Source organism: Cervus canadensis, chromosome 12 (assembly GCF_019320065.1).
Source record: "Cervus canadensis isolate Bull #8, Minnesota chromosome 12, ASM1932006v1, whole genome shotgun sequence".
NCBI classification, from domain to species: domain Eukaryota; kingdom Metazoa; phylum Chordata; class Mammalia; order Artiodactyla; family Cervidae; genus Cervus; species Cervus canadensis.
In genome coordinates this window covers 57,653,134-57,668,540 of record NC_057397.1, presented here as the reverse complement: position 1 = coordinate 57,668,540, position 15,407 = coordinate 57,653,134, and the positions used below count along the sequence as shown (strand labels likewise).

At 41.8% G+C, this 15,407-nt stretch overlaps 1 protein-coding gene across 21 annotated transcripts in view; it reads left to right on the top strand.

The window, feature by feature from the left end:
• The first annotated feature begins 1,076 nt into the window (after positions 1-1,076).
• RIMS2 (regulating synaptic membrane exocytosis 2) overlaps positions 1,077-15,407 on the top strand; it is a 586,517-nt gene continuing 572,186 nt past the window's right edge. For 14 of the 21 annotated variants that reach the window (XM_043483875.1, XM_043483878.1, XM_043483872.1 and 11 more), the window contains exon 1: positions 1,273-1,546. In XM_043483875.1, coding sequence (XP_043339810.1) covers positions 1,371-1,546 — 176 coding nt within the window. In that variant the 5' untranslated portion in view covers positions 1,273-1,370. Of the gene's footprint in view, positions 1,547-15,407 lie in introns of all 21 variants that reach the window. The other 7 variants (XM_043483862.1, XM_043483859.1, XM_043483855.1 and 4 more) reach the window with 1 other exon arrangement.

Below are 15,407 nucleotides of genomic sequence, written 5' to 3'. Positions count from 1 at the left end.
GGTTCTCTACCTCTCCAGCTGACCCACAGGGCTCTCCATCCACCTCGATTCTTAACTCTTCCCTCTCTCCCGACGCCGGCTCTCAAGCTCCCCTCTCCACACCCCCGCCCTTGAAACTCCCGCTCTCCTCCTCCGCCCAGCTCACTCTCTTCCCTTCCTTCCCTCCCTCCCACCCCATAGCCTCTCCCCGCCCGGTCCTAGTCCTGTTCGCCTTCGGGAGGGGTGGGCGCCGCCCGCCGGGCGTCCGCGGTGCCCCGGCCTCCACGGGCGGGAGGTGACGCGGCCCCCGCGGGAGGAGCCCGGGAGGCGGAGGGGCGGAGGAGGCGCTGGCGGCGGCACCAAGCGGCGGCGGCAGCAGCAGCAGCGGCGGCGGCGTAGGGAGCGGGCCCTCCGCACCCACTCCAAGGACCACAGGGGCGGTGGCAGCTTGAGGGACTCCAGGCTGGCGCGTTGATGTGGAAGGACCCGCGCCCGACCCTGCTGCGCGTCGGAGGTCGCTGGGATCCGGGCGCTGGCAGCCGCGAAGCCCCGGCCTCGGGACTGTCCGCCGCTAGCCCTTGTCATCCCTACTCCGCTTTCGCTTCCCCGCTTTAGCCCGGAGGGGTGGTCTCCAAGGCTGCCCCCCCGACCCCGGCCCTCTCCTCGTCGTTTCTGGAGGGGGATCCTCCCTCCGCGGCGCCGGGAGCCCAGTGACGCGTCGGTCGGCGGGACGGCTCGGCAGCTTCCCTGGGAAATTCGTCCCGGCTTCCTCACTCCCCTCTGCGCTCCCGCCTCGGCGCCCCTTTTGGCTCGCGGGACGCTGCCTCCCCCGCTCTCGCAGCGAGTTCCCGGGACTCCCCCCCAGGGGGCTGGGTCGCAGCCACCCCTGTCTCAGTTCCCGAGCAGCGCGCGCGGGGCCCTCCGCCTCCGCCGCGGCCGGACACCCTCGCGCCCCGGGCCGGCGCGCCGCCCTCCAGCCCGCTCCCTCCAGTCACCCCACCCTTATCGCCGTCCCCGCCACCTTACTCCACCACCCTCCCCGCGCAGCTCCGCGCCCTCCGCGGCCCGGCCCGGCCTCCCGCTCCTCTTCTCGCTCCAACAGCTCACTTGCCAGCCCTTCGCCCCCCGGGGAAAAAGAAACATTTCTCGGAGCGCACTCGTCAGCCCAGCCTTCCCCCCACCCCGCCGCGCTCGCCCTCCCCTCCCCTGCCCCCCCGCTCTTTTCCATCTTGGGGGAGGGGGGCCGTCGCCTGGGATTGAAGGCCATTGATTTGTATGTATTTGTCCCGGCGCCGGAGGCTGCCCCAGCCGCCCGCGCGGGTGCCACCGCCGCCGCCGCCGCCGGTGGAGTTGCCTCCCTGCTTCCCTAGGGTAGTTGGACTCCGCCAAACATGTCGGCTCCTGTCGGGCCGCGGGGCCGCCCGGCTCCCACCCCGGCGGCCTCTCAGCCGCCTCTGCAGCCCGAGATGCCCGACCTCAGCCACCTCACGGAGGAGGAGAGGAAAATCATCCTGGCCGTCATGGATCGGCAGAAGAAAGAAGAGGAGAAGGAGCAGTCGGTGCTCAAGTAAGGACCTGACTCCATCTTCCCGCCTCCCTCCCTCCCTGCCCTCCGCCGCCCCCCCCCCCCCCACCTCGGTCGCTGCCCTGCGGCCGCCGGCGTGCCCGCGGATCGCCGCCCTCCCTTCCCGCCGGCGGCGCCTGGGCCACGAGGGTAGCGACCGCCGCCGGCCGCCTGGGCTAGCTTGCTGGGGCTGTCAGAGCGCAGGGGTGTGTGTGTCGGGGAGGCAGAGCGCTGAGGCCGGCCGCGGCGAGCCTGTGGGCGTTGTAATCCCCCCTCGGCGTCCTTCCGGCTTGCCCCGCCGGGCCAGTTCGGCTGCGGGCCCCGGCGGGGCTCGGGGCTGATTGGGGGCTCCGCGCGTCCCTGGTCGCTTCCCGCCGCCCCCGCGCGGAGGCAGTGACTGGGGCGAGGAATCCAATATGGCCGTGCACAGGTGCTCCCCGGGCCGGGACCCGGGCGGAGGCGCGCCGGCCGGGGAGGAGGGCGCCGCCGGGGGCCGCCGGGGGCCCCCGGGGCCCCGCCTGCGCGGGGCGCTTCTGCCCCCCACAGCCCGCCCCACTGCGGGAAGAGCAGCGCTGCCCACTGTCGCCCCGGGCAGGAGGGCGGCGGTGCGGGCGAGGGGGCCTGTAATACGCGCTATCGTGTCTCGGGTGGGTGTGCGGCCGCCGCCATCTTCCAGCCCCTCCCCCTCGGCGGGTGTGTAACACCCTGCGCTCTGCCGCTCTTCCTATTTGCAACTAGTAAATCTGCTTAATCCCGAAGAGGCTCCGGAGGGACTCCAGTTCCTCCCGTTACTGCAGCTTGGGATGCTCCCTACCTTGTGAAGTTCTACTTCTCGTGCTCGTAGTCTAGGCAGCGGGATCTTGAGGAGGGTGGGACAGTGAAAGCAGCACCCAGGCCCCCAACACAGTTTGGTGACGGTGTAACTTCAGCACCAGGGAACTGTCCAGAGAGAGCCAGAGCGCGAGGTCTGCAGGCGTTTGAGATTCCTTTTCTTGTCAGTCTAGCTAAGAGATGTGTTTCAGCAGGTTTGCTTTTAAATATTTTACGGTTCTTTGACTTCTCGGTTACTACGTGAAGGAGATTGTGCAGAACATGAGTAACCGTTTTTTAATGTTTTTCCAGCTCAATTCTTTCATTTTTTGCTAGAAATGTATTATTCATAAGATTACTTTGTACAGTTTGTATACCAAATATGCGACAGTTCTTTCGTGTCGCCTATTTCTAAATTATGCTTTTCCCATATTCTCCACAGAAACACATAGTTGAAAGTGTAGAGTTCCTCTGGGAAGGAACTAACACACTGACCTCTAATCATGTAAATTCCAAAAAACAGGTTGTTGAATTCAGTATTCTTTAGCACTTAACAAAGAAACAACCCTCTCTACACATATATATTTACATATTTTAATGAAAAATGCTACTTTAAATTATATAACAAACTTATCAAATATCTTTACATGTCCAAGAAAAATACTAGTTCTCAAAAAATACTGAAGGACTAAGAGAGGAAATGTGCTTCTAACATACAAACTGAAATAAAGAATTGCTTCTTCAAAACTAATTTCTGGGTTTGAATAGTTGTTTGGCAATGTGATTTATTAGTAGGCTTGGGAAATGAAAAAAATAGTAAGAGATTTAAGTAGCTTATTTCAACTAGTAAAAAATAAAACAATTATTTTAAAGAGCTCTTTGAGCATACTTCTACCTTTTGCTTAACTTTACTAACAGTGTCAACCTTTTGATGACTTAGAGTTTGATATTTGGATATATGAATCTGTATTTCTTTTTTTTTTTAGCATGGCTGTGTGCAGGGGGTCTTTTTTTTCATTTATTTATATTAGTTGGAGGCTAATTACAATATTGTAGTGGTTTTTGCCGTACATTGACATGAATCAGCAATGGATTTACATGTGTTCCCCATCCTGAACCCCCCTCCCTCTCCATCCCATCCCTCTGGGTCATCCTAGTGCACCAGCCCTGAGCACTTGTCTCATGCATCAAACGTGGACTTTTCTTATAATTGTTAGAAGTATTGCCAAAATGATGCTCAAATTAAATGTGGTTTTATTTGTTTGACTCATACTTAAATGTAGGAAGTGTTTTTATTTTTTTTACGGCATGCAGAATTTTGGTATTTATGGGCTAGTTCGCTGTAGTTCCAAATCTATTTATTGTTCCAATATGTAGAAACTGAAATGAATTTTTGAGTACTAAATTAAGGGTTATTTAAGGTGAACTATATGTTATATTAGGAAAATGTGAAAGGGTTTTTTCAGATAGGTACATGTGAGTATTTTACATTCCTGTGTAAACCTACATACTGTGCAAATGCATATAAAGTTTGTGCATTCATATTTGCATGGTTTAGGTCGAAACAAGCATTCTCTAAGAACATAGTCATACAGTCTATGAAATTACATTGATGAAAAATCTGTTTGTGTTTATGTAAAATATCTATTTGCATCTTTACCTAAGTTAGACTTGGAAGGAGTCATACCTCAAAATGATATGCATGGTTTCAGAATTATTTTTGTATTCATTTTAACAAGAAACTATTTAGAGGTTAAATTATAACATATTTGAAACTTTAATTTTTAATGGTCTTTAAAAATACTTTTGCAGAAACCAACATAATATTGTAAAGCAATTATCCTCCAATTAAAAGTAGATAAAAACTACCTTTTGGCTTTCATAATAAAATAAGATTAGACAAGGAAGATTAGGAAAAGAATAGACTTTATAACAGAATGATAAAAATGAGACAGATTGTTTTGAGGATTTTGACAACTTACTACTATTTTCAATATTGACTCTTAAGTTACAAATGCTATTTATAAGAAAAAAATAGTACTAATATTCTTCAATGATTGCTGTTTGCCATTACATTTTAGGGGCCATTTGCCTGGTCATGACTATACTTTGTTTCTCTTTAGTGATGTCTGTTTAATTGCATGTTAACATTTATTCTGAGAGAAGGTCATAGGCAGAGAGAAATAAACTGAAATTCAAATTCATGTCTGCTGCCTTTTAACAGCTATGTTAAAAAGTGAGTTCGCTGTGTGAAAAATTGAAACCATTGGATGAAAATATTTTTGCATGATCTGTGAGTTTAAATATTCATATTAAGTATTCATACTAAGTAGAGTGTGGATACCCATGGGCATCATATGATGATGTACTGGATTACAAGAAGAAAATTATTAAAACTTATATTTACATTTCTGTCTGTATTTGAAAAAGAAAGAAATTAAGTTTTATTGATACTTAATATATAGATTGACAATGTGAAGATGCATATAAGTAAATATAGATATTTTAACAGTTAATGCCTGATATATTTTTAGTGAGAAAGGTGAGTCAAAACTGATTGAGACCACTACAGTAAACTCTCTTCTAAGGAGCGTGAATAATGAAAAACTATTTATATTTAATCATTAACAGTTTCTTCAAGGCTTAGCTGAATATTCACATATTCTGGAAGTCTTTGGTCATCATCAAATGTTGCAGTTTTACATATGAGTGAGATATTAGGACTTTGGAAGCATTTTTATATTCAATAGATCCTTCAATGGATCAGCAATTACTTTTTTTAAATCCTTACATGAATGCCTTTAACAGTTTTGGTTTGGATAACTCAGTGTATCAGTAAAATCTATAATGTTCTTTTATTGATTAAAGTTTTTAAGCCTTGTCTTTCAAGACTGTAAACTTCTTGAGGGCAGGAATAAAAATGTACTCTTCTTTGGAGTCTCTGTTTTGTAGCATCCGTAACACCTGCACATGGTAGGTATCTAGTAAGCAATGTTGATTTAACTTCGAGTAATGTTCATTAACAAGTAGTTTACCAAACTTGTTGGAAAATGAAATTTTTTGGACAAAGTGCGTAATTTATTTAAAGTTTATATTTTCCAGTGCGTTTTTGTTCTTGTTACTATTTTTTGTTTGTTTTGGGTATGATGTGAAAAAAATGTATGAGTAAAGTAAACCCACTGAAATCAATAGAAAAGTATTTTCAGTAAATATTTATTGGGCTTTCTGCTATCCTTGTATCATAGTCTTTTAGATGAGATGTTTTTGAAACAAATTAGAAATTATGTGTTTCTTACCATGTAAATTATCTTCTCATACACAGTTTAGATTTTCTGTTAATGTCAAAGGGATAATTTGCTCCCCTAATAAAAGAAAACTATAAATAAAAAATTGAGTGATAGATCAAGGTAATGATTTAGATTATATTTAAAACATAGGTAAGAAGTTTTATATTTTTTAATATTTCAGTTTTAAAATACTTTCCAAAATCAGTTTATAAATTTCTTTACTTAATAGGTAATATATACATATGGTACAAAATTTCTTAGCTACCTATTTTCCTTTTCCAGAGGCAACTCCTGTTGCCAGCTTATTTTATACTCTTTCAGAAATATTCTATGCTTTTTTTTTTATTCTATGCTTAAGAGTAGATATGTGTGTATATCAAATATTATGTGTCTCTATATGTATATATGTGTGTGTACACATGTGTGGACATAAAAGGTACAAATATGTTCTGCAGTTTAGTTTTTAGGAGATCAATTCCACAGCCATGAATATATAACTCCCTAATTCATTTTAATGCCTGTATGTGTGTGTGTTTGTGCATGCTAAGTCGCTTCAGTCATGTCCCACTCTTTTCGACCCTATAGACTGTAGCTCACCAGGCTCCTCTGTCCTTGGGATTCTCTAGGCAAGAATACTGAAATGGGTTGCCATGCCCTTCTCCAGGGGATCTTCCCAACCAAGGGATCAAACCCAAGTCTCTTATATCTCTTGCATTTGTACATATATCATTTTCCATATGCGTGAATATGTCTCTGGAATAAATTCCTAGAAATGAGATTGTTTGATCAAAAGGTCATAAAGTGTAACCTTTATATTTTTATAATGTATAAAATAAAAAAATTAAATTTTAATGTTGTCACATTTAATTTCATAAAGGAAGTATGCAGAAGTGACATATGCTAGGGAGATTTTCATATATCCTTGCTAACTCAGTATGTGGTAGTCTTTGCCAATAGTTTTAGTGGAAAATATGCCATTCTAAAATTTAATTGTAGTTTTCTTATTATCAGTGAGATTGAGGGCCGTTTACATTTGTTTAGAGCCTTTTGTATTTCTTTTTCTGTTGGTCATTTTCAGTGATTTGTGGGAGCTCTTTATTTATCACTTGTTCTATGACCTTGTTTATGCCTTTATTTTACAAGTCAAGATTTTTAAAAAATATTTAAATTTATTATTATTGCCTTTGGGTTTTGTGATATGCTTAGAATGATCTTCCTCTTTCTGATATTTAAAATACCATATTTTTTCTTACAGCTAAATGAAATTTTAAGTGTGGCATGTCATCTAAATGATGTAATTTAATCATGAAGACTTAAATAAAAACCATTATTGTACACGCAGTAACCATGGTCATTGCCAAAAACTGAAACTCCGTAGTTTCTAAGGATTCAAAATGCATTTTAAAACATTGCCATTTTATGAGAACATACCTAATAAATTTTTCATATATATTTTATATTTTAAAGTAATTAGGACAATTAAATAGTATCTTCTTGTTGACAATATATCTTGATAAAAATTGATTTGTACAGTGTGATGAAGAGAGAGGTAGTGGAGGCAAGTGTGACAGGCCAGATGAATTTTGACTTGAAACCTTACTTCACTAATTAATAACTACAAGGTCTTGCTTACATTAATAAGCTCTCTGAGGCCATGTTTCCTCTTCTGTGTTATCTGAGTAATAACACCTGTCCTGAAGTAGCACTTTTGGATGAAATCTGTCGCCCTGCCCTTTCTTTTGAGAGATTCTTTTTCCTGCCTACTAGGAAGTCAAAATATGCCTGGAGGACTTCTAGGTGACTTCATTCTTTGTCAAGGGCTTCCCTGGCAGCTCAGTTGGTAAAGAATCTGTCTGCAATGCTGGAGACCCCAGTTCGATTCCTGGGTTGGGAGGATCCCTTGGAGAAGGGATAGGCAACCCACTGCGGTATTCATGGGCTTCCCTGGTGGCTCAGAAGGTAAAGAATCTGCCTGCAGGGTTCAATCCCTGGTTGGGAAGATCCCCTGGAGGAAGGCATGGCAACCCACTCCAGTATTCTTGCCTGGAGAATCCCCATGGACAGAGAAGCCTGGTGGGCTACAGTCCATGGGGTCCAAAGAGTTGGACATGACTGAGAGACTAAGTACACAGATTCTTTGCTAGAAAGCTAGGGACAGGGAGAGGGAAGGTGAATTGGAAGCAGTTTCCCTAGCAAAAACCATTATTAAAGAGCCTGATAACAAAGGTTGTGGTGGTGTTCAGTCACTCAGTTGTGTCTGACTATTTGATACCCAATGGACTGCAGCACACCAGGCTTCCCTATCCTTCACCATCTCCCAGAGCTTGCTCAAACTCATGTCCCTCGACTCGGTGATGCCATCCAACCATCTCATCCTCTGTCATCCCCTTCTCCTCCCGCCTTCAGTCTTTTCCAGCATCAAGGTATTTTCTAATGAGTCGACTCTTCACATCAGGTGGCCATAATATTGGAGCTTCAGCTTCAGCATTAGTCCTTCCAATGAATATTCAGGATTGATTTCCTTTAGGATTGACTGGTTTGATCTCCCTGCAGTCCAAGGGACTCTCAAGGGTCTTGTCCAGCACCACAGTTCAAAAGCATCAGTTCTTCAGTGCTCAGTGTTCTTTATGGTCCAGCTCTCACATCCATACATGACTGCTGGAAAAACCATAGCTTTGACTAGATGGACCTTTGTTGGCAAAGTAACTTTTCTGCTTTTTAACGTGCTATCTAGGTTGGTCATAACTTTTCTTCTTTTTAACTATTACACAATCTTTATTATATATGTTGGATTTAACTAGAAGAAATGTTCTTTTTATATATCTTCTTACATCACTTCTAATGAACTTTTGGAAATGTGAGTGTATTTGAGGAAAATATAGGGAGATTAACTTTGGAAAAGACATGTTACAGTTGATGAAGATTCTCTTTCTCTTCCTATGAGCTTACTGAATTATTGCAGAATTTAAAAAAGTGTTTTATTAAGAAAGGGAGATAATTTTTGTTGGATTTTGTGATAGGAAATTCTAGAAATATGATTAGAGGTAGGGTTATTAGAAAGGGAAAAGTTGAGAATGGGTTTTGACCCAGGAGTGATATAATATTGTTTCTCCTACTTTCTGTCTAAAATTGTTACCAGAAAACTGATGGACAACTAGATAGTATAAATTAGTATAAGAATGAGCAACTTTTATATATATGCATCTCAAAAGCTCTAATTTATGTTTTCCATACAACATAATGCTAGCTAAATGCTTTTTTAAGGCATTTAGAATTAAGAATTTTATAGGGTTTATATGTTATAAACATTTAATATTTTTGTGTAACACACATATAGGTTCTGCTAAACAGAGATGCTGGATAAATGCTCCTTTACACACAGGAAGAAGATGGAATTCTGTATGCCCTTCAGTGTTTTTTCTTCCAAGAAAACCTATGTTCATCTGGGAGGGAAAAATAACAATTTCACATATCCTGCAACTAGGCTTCTGGGATGCTAAAACTGGGAAAAAAGGATACACTAAATAATATAGCTAGGTTGCAATATAACCACAATGGTGTTTATTGATATTTAGTACTTTGGTATTGTTCAGCTGACAGATGGAGATGTTGCTAACATCCATCTTGTTTTGTTGGCATATGAGGTGTCTATTATGATAACTGTTGTAGTGGTTTGCTTCTCGGGCACATACATGAAAAATCTGTTTTATCACATGTCACTCACACGTAATGCCTTTTGACTAAAAGCTGAAATAGTTAATGCTTTTATTAACACAATTTTTTTTTCTGTCAAAGTGAATTTTGTTGTGGAGGTCGATAGGTGTTCCTCAAAGATTTATATTCCTTTTTCATAGAGTTTCTGTGCAGTAGCTGTCTAGTCCTACCTTTTCCGTCTCCCCTTGTATCTAGATGAGTTAATGTAATTAAGTTCTGGCTGATGACTCTGTGACACTATGGACTGTAGCCTGCCAGGCTCCTCTGTCCATGAAATTCTCCAGGCAAGAATGCTGGAGTGGGTTGCCACGCCCTTCTCCAGGGGATCTTCCTGACCCAGGGATTGAACTTGGATCTTGTATCTCCTGCATTGGTAGCCAGATTCTTTACCAGTAGTGCCAGCTGGGCACTGAATTTTGTTATTACAGGTTGATCTCTCTTCAACGATTGGTCTAAGCTAACGAAAGTCTTAACATGGCCATTGATTCTTGAATGCAGAATTTATTGGGAAATGTCTTTTCCATCCTCTTGGTGACAAGTTGCTGGCTGTACCCCAACTGAGGATTTGTTGTTGAAGGTTGGAGAAATGCTTACACTGTGCCTTAATAGAGATAGTTGCTCAGGGAGTTAAAATAGCATATATACTTATGATGAGACAGAAGAATTCACAATGCTAAGGATCCATTTTAGAACAAATTGAAGCTTCATGTTAAAAGTTTTGCAGGTTGAAGGCTAATAATTAAACTCTGTCTCCAAATTGAAGTGTAGGAAGAGTTATAGAATTGGGAGGTGAATTTTTATAAGACCAGAGGGAGATACAGTTGAATGTTGTTGAATTTTATCATTGCATGTTACATATTTTCCCATTCACCATTCCAGATCTACTCACTTTCCCCCACTTTGCTGTATACTATAGGAGTTGACCTCTATGGATTTCCCCAGCAGGTCCCCTTGTTCTTAGACCTCCAGTTGGTTTCCGTTGATGTGAGATGTTGGCAGATTGTATGGAAGGAGAATGACATCAGGTTATTTGTTCCCAAGTTTCCTCCATACCAGTGTGGTGGCCCTCTTAGTACAGCTCTTTTCTTCCAGTTCTGGAAATTGCTTTCCTCTATTGCCAGCCGCCATACTGCACCGTCTCTTGTTGGTTTCCTTAAACCCTGCTCACATCTTTGTAGAACAGTACCTTTATTAAGCTCTCCTTAGTTACTCAGGTTATGCCGTCTGTTTCCTACCAGGACCCAGACTGACACATTGTAGTTCAGTAAAATTTATTTGGATTATGAATGTGAATGAATCGTGACTTTAGGTATTCACAACCCACCTCCTTCTATATAATCATAGTAATCTTTTTACAAATCCATCTGTGTACCATGTTCTTTGATTATGCACATCCTCTTGCTCTTTTCCCGATGTGCTGTTTTGTGTCCAGCTCCATTGCTGTAAAGAAATACATCTCTTTGATGTATTTCCACTAGTTGGGTGTCTCTCCTTTCAATTTTCGTATCATTCTGTAGATGATTTTTATAATGTTTCTGATATTCAATATTAGTTGCTAATCTCTATGTTCTTATTAGTATAACTGGTTTCTTTGATGTCAGGGACCAAGTTTTAATCATCTTTTTATGCCTAGTGTAGTACCAGGCACACAGTTGTCAGTCAATAAACATTTGTTAATGAAACCTGCTGCTGCTGCTGCTAAGTCGCTTCAGTCGTGTCTGACTCTGTGCGACCCCATAGATGGCAGCCCACCAGGCTCCGCTGTCCCTGGGATTCTCCAGGCAAGAACACTGGAGTGGGCTGCCATTGCCTTGTCCAAAGCAGGAAAGTGAAAGGTCAGAGTGAACATGGTCGTCATGGTAATCATTCTAATTTCCTCACCCTTCCCCAGCCCTCAAATATAATCAGTTACCAAACCCTATCTTTATTATCTCCGAAATATCTTTGAAATCTGTTTCTATTCATCTGCATTGTCACTGCATTGTTTCATGCCTTTACTGTATTTTCCTTAATCATTTCTAAACAAGGATCTTTACTTGAGGCTCACTTCCTCTGGTCCAGCCTCCCTGTAATAGTACTACACTCTGACACAGTTCATTTTAATATCCTTAGTATTCTTTAGTGCCTTCCCGTTGCATTTACGATATTGTCCAAACTTCTAGGTCTATCGTGGAAGTCCCTTTGTAATGTTTTATCAGTGTTACATCCTGGTAGTCTTTCATGAGCATTATCTGTTTTAATTGTATTGAAGTGAGTTCCCTATTTTTTTTTCCATCTTCTGTTGTAATTTAGCATATACTGTTCTCTTTGACTAGAAAGCACTAACCACTTTCCCCTGGCTAAGTCTTACTGATTCTTAACTGAGATTCACCTTAGGTTTCCAACTTTGGAAACTGGGTTAGATGACTGTTTGTGCTCATATAACTCTTATTTTATTATACTTTGAGTACCTTAATACTTACTTTTTGGAAGGAAAGTTATGACCAACCTAGACAGCATATTAAAAAGCAGAGACATTACTTTGTCAACAAAGGTCTGTCTAGTCAAGGCTATGGTTTTTCCAGTGGTCATGTATGGATGTGAGAGTTGGACTGTGAAGAAAGCTGAGCGCCGAAGAATTGATGCTTTTGAACTGTGGTGTTGGAGAAGACTCTTGAGAGTCCCTTGGACTGCAAGGAGATCCAACCAGTCCATCCTAAAGGAGATCAGTCCTGGGTTTTCATTGGAAGGACTGATGTTGAAGCTGAAACTCCAATACTTTGGCCACCTGATGCGAAGAGCTGACTCATTTGAAAAGACCCTAATGCTGGGAAAGATTGAGGGCAAGAGGAGAACAGGACGGCAGAGGATAAGATGGTTGGATGGCATCACCGACTCAATGGACTTGGGTTTGGGTGGACTCTGGAAGTTGATGATGGACAGGGAGGCCTGGCATGCTGTGGTTCATGGGGTGGCAAAGAGTCGGACACGACTGAGCGACTGAACTGAACTGAACTGAACCTTAATACTCAATAGCCAACATTTGTTGAATGCTTACTGTGCTATTTTATATATTTATCTGATTCAACCACTACAACCATATTATGAGACAGTTATTACTTTTCCCAGTTTTACAGGTGAAAAAAATGAAGACTTAAGTTGGATGCTCAGAGTTTTCAGTATGGAGCTAGGATGTAAGCCCAAGCAGTCATATTCCACCAGAATTTGTACTTAGAATCCACCTGCAATCAGAAGACTCGGGTTTGATCCCTGGGTCAGGAAGATCTCCTGGATAAGGGAATGGCTCCCCACTCCAGTATTCTTGCCTGCGAAACCCAATGACAGAGAAGCCTGGCGGGCTACAGTCCACAGGGTCGATCACAGAGTCGGACACAACCGAGCAACTACGCACAGCACAGCATGATAGATTAAGCCACCTTTTGCTGGTGTGCCAGTAGATACTTTACTTTTTTGCTAGAGTGTCAAGTATGTCTTTATTTGAAATAGTAGTTAGCATTTTAGAAAATTCTACCTCCCCCTCAAAAGATTTCTCTGGGCAATAATAATGGTGATATTGTAGGGGTAGGCAGCCTTGAGGACAAAGCATCTTTGTTAAGACCAGGTTCAATGTCTAGAATATGAGATGGTAAAGTTGATTTCTAGATGATAACAAATATAAAGAACATTAGCTTAAAGAGTATTAATATATGGCCAGTGACCACTCTTCACACATGTTAACAAGAACAAGGTAACATGGTAACAAATTTGAGACAAAAAATGAACCAGAAAGTGCATGTAATAGCTGTTTCATTTCATTCTATGGCTAAGATTACCTTCAATCAAAAAGACTTTACCTATACCTCATGTTTAAATCTTAAAAAAATTTCCCCCCTTTTTTGTGATTTTGTTTTTATGGCAAGATTCCAATATATTTTTGTCGGTATGATAGTGAGAGCCTAGAGTACCCCTAGAAATGTGTTGTTATACCATTGGTTGTCTTAGCTGAGATCTGAAAAGTAATGTGTAAACCTGAGGAAAGAGAAGTGCAAATTTGGGAATTAAGATTAGTGTTCAGTTTTTTTCTTAAGCCTGTTCCATATAGGGTTTTCTTTGAATTTGAATGTATCTCTAAACTGCAAGCAGGAGTTGAAGGAGGGAATGAACATTTCTTTAGTGTCCATTATGTGCTAGGATACAGGTTACAAAGCTTATGAGTAGCAGAACACAGATCTCTGCCTAGATCCTTTTAACTACAAAACTCAATCTCTTTCTATCACATTGCTGTTGAGTCTCATACGGAAAACAGTTAGCCTAGTGCTGAAGCACTTGAATTCTGGAGTCAGTCGAGCTTAAGTTTTAATCCCAGCTCTGTTCCTTGATAGTTGTGTAGCTTACTGTCTTTATCTGTAAAATGGGGATAATAATGCCTACTTCATAAGCTGTTATGAGGATTGAGTTTACATTTGTAAAGCCCTTGGAAGACTTCTTAGCACATAGTAAACATCATGTAAGTGTTTGTTAAATAAATAATTTAGCTGAAAGAGGGAAGCATTGATAACTATAGAGACTATCAATCTACTTTATCTTCAATAAATACTTTTATGAAAGGGGCTTCCCTGGTGGCCCAGACTGTAAAGAATCACCTGCAATACAGGAGACCTGGGTTCCATCCCTGGATGGGAAAGATCCCTTGGAAAAGGGAATGGCTACCCACTCCTGTATTCTTGCCTGGGAATCAACCTACTTTATTTTCAGTAAATACTTTTATGAACACCCAATATTTTAATACCTGTTGAAAAGCCATTGCTACATTCTTTAATAAAGTATGACCTAGATCTTCAAAGGTTATAAATATTGTCCCTTGTATTAGTTTTCTGCTACTAACAAACTTACTGGCTTAAAACAACAGAGGTTTATTATCATACAGTTCTGTAAGTCAGAAGTCTGACATAGGTCTTACTGGATAGAATCAAAAGAACTGGCTGTATTTCTTTCTGGAAGTTACCCGGGGTAGGGGTGAGGGCCGGGGGCGGGGGTGGGGGCGTTGTGGTGGTTCGGGGTGAGGTGGGAGGGAATGTTTTCTTGCTCATTTGGGCTGTTGAAAGAATTCAGTTCCTTGAAAAACGACTGAGCCTCCCATTTCCTTCAGCTATCAGCTGAATGCTGTTTTGACCTCCTAGAGACCTCTTCTCTAGTCTTGCTCATAGCTTCCTACATCTCAGAACCAGCAATGGAGCGTTGAATTCTTCTCATGATGCCATTTTCTGACCCTTCCTGTGTCACTGCCTTTCTCTCTGTCCACAGCTGGGAGAGATTTTTCTCTTTTAAGAATTCCTATGATTAGATTGGGCCCACCCAGATAGTCCAGAATAATCTTCCTATCTTAGTCACATCTCTAAAATCTCTTTTACCATGTAAGGATACATATATTCACCTTCCTGGGATTAGAAAATGAACCTCTTTGGTGGTCATTATTCTCCTTATACTTCTTTAGTAAGTGCCACTAGATATAAGTTTGGATATATGTCTTTTATAAAGGAGACATTGAGCTACTCATTTTTAAAAATGTATTTTGTATTAGAGACACACATTCTAGAATACCTCTGAAATAATATTTTATAGTTTTACTTTTCCATAGGTTTATAATACTTTATTGCCCTCAAATTACTGGCAATGTGCTCTTCACTTTTGATTTGTTTCCTCCTGAATTAAAATACTGGTTTAATGGGAAGTGGGGCAGGGGGCAAGCAATGAGAATTGTTTTTGGCTCTGCACATAAGAAACACTTAAGTACTCTTCCTGAGTAGTCTTTTTAGTTAATAATTGGATTTATTTTTATAGATTGAGGAATATGTAATTTTGCCATATGACTAACATAGTGAAGAGTATTGAAACTTTTCCAAATGCAATATTTTCATTATCTGATTTTAAAAGACTGAATATAAACTGATTTTTAAAAGACTCAGTATAAACTTTATATTGTAGTATGAGTAAATAAAGATTTGAATTTAATCTTTTGATGACTATAATTTTCATTGACATGTTTGGTTGAAGAACTATTTCTTACCCCACAA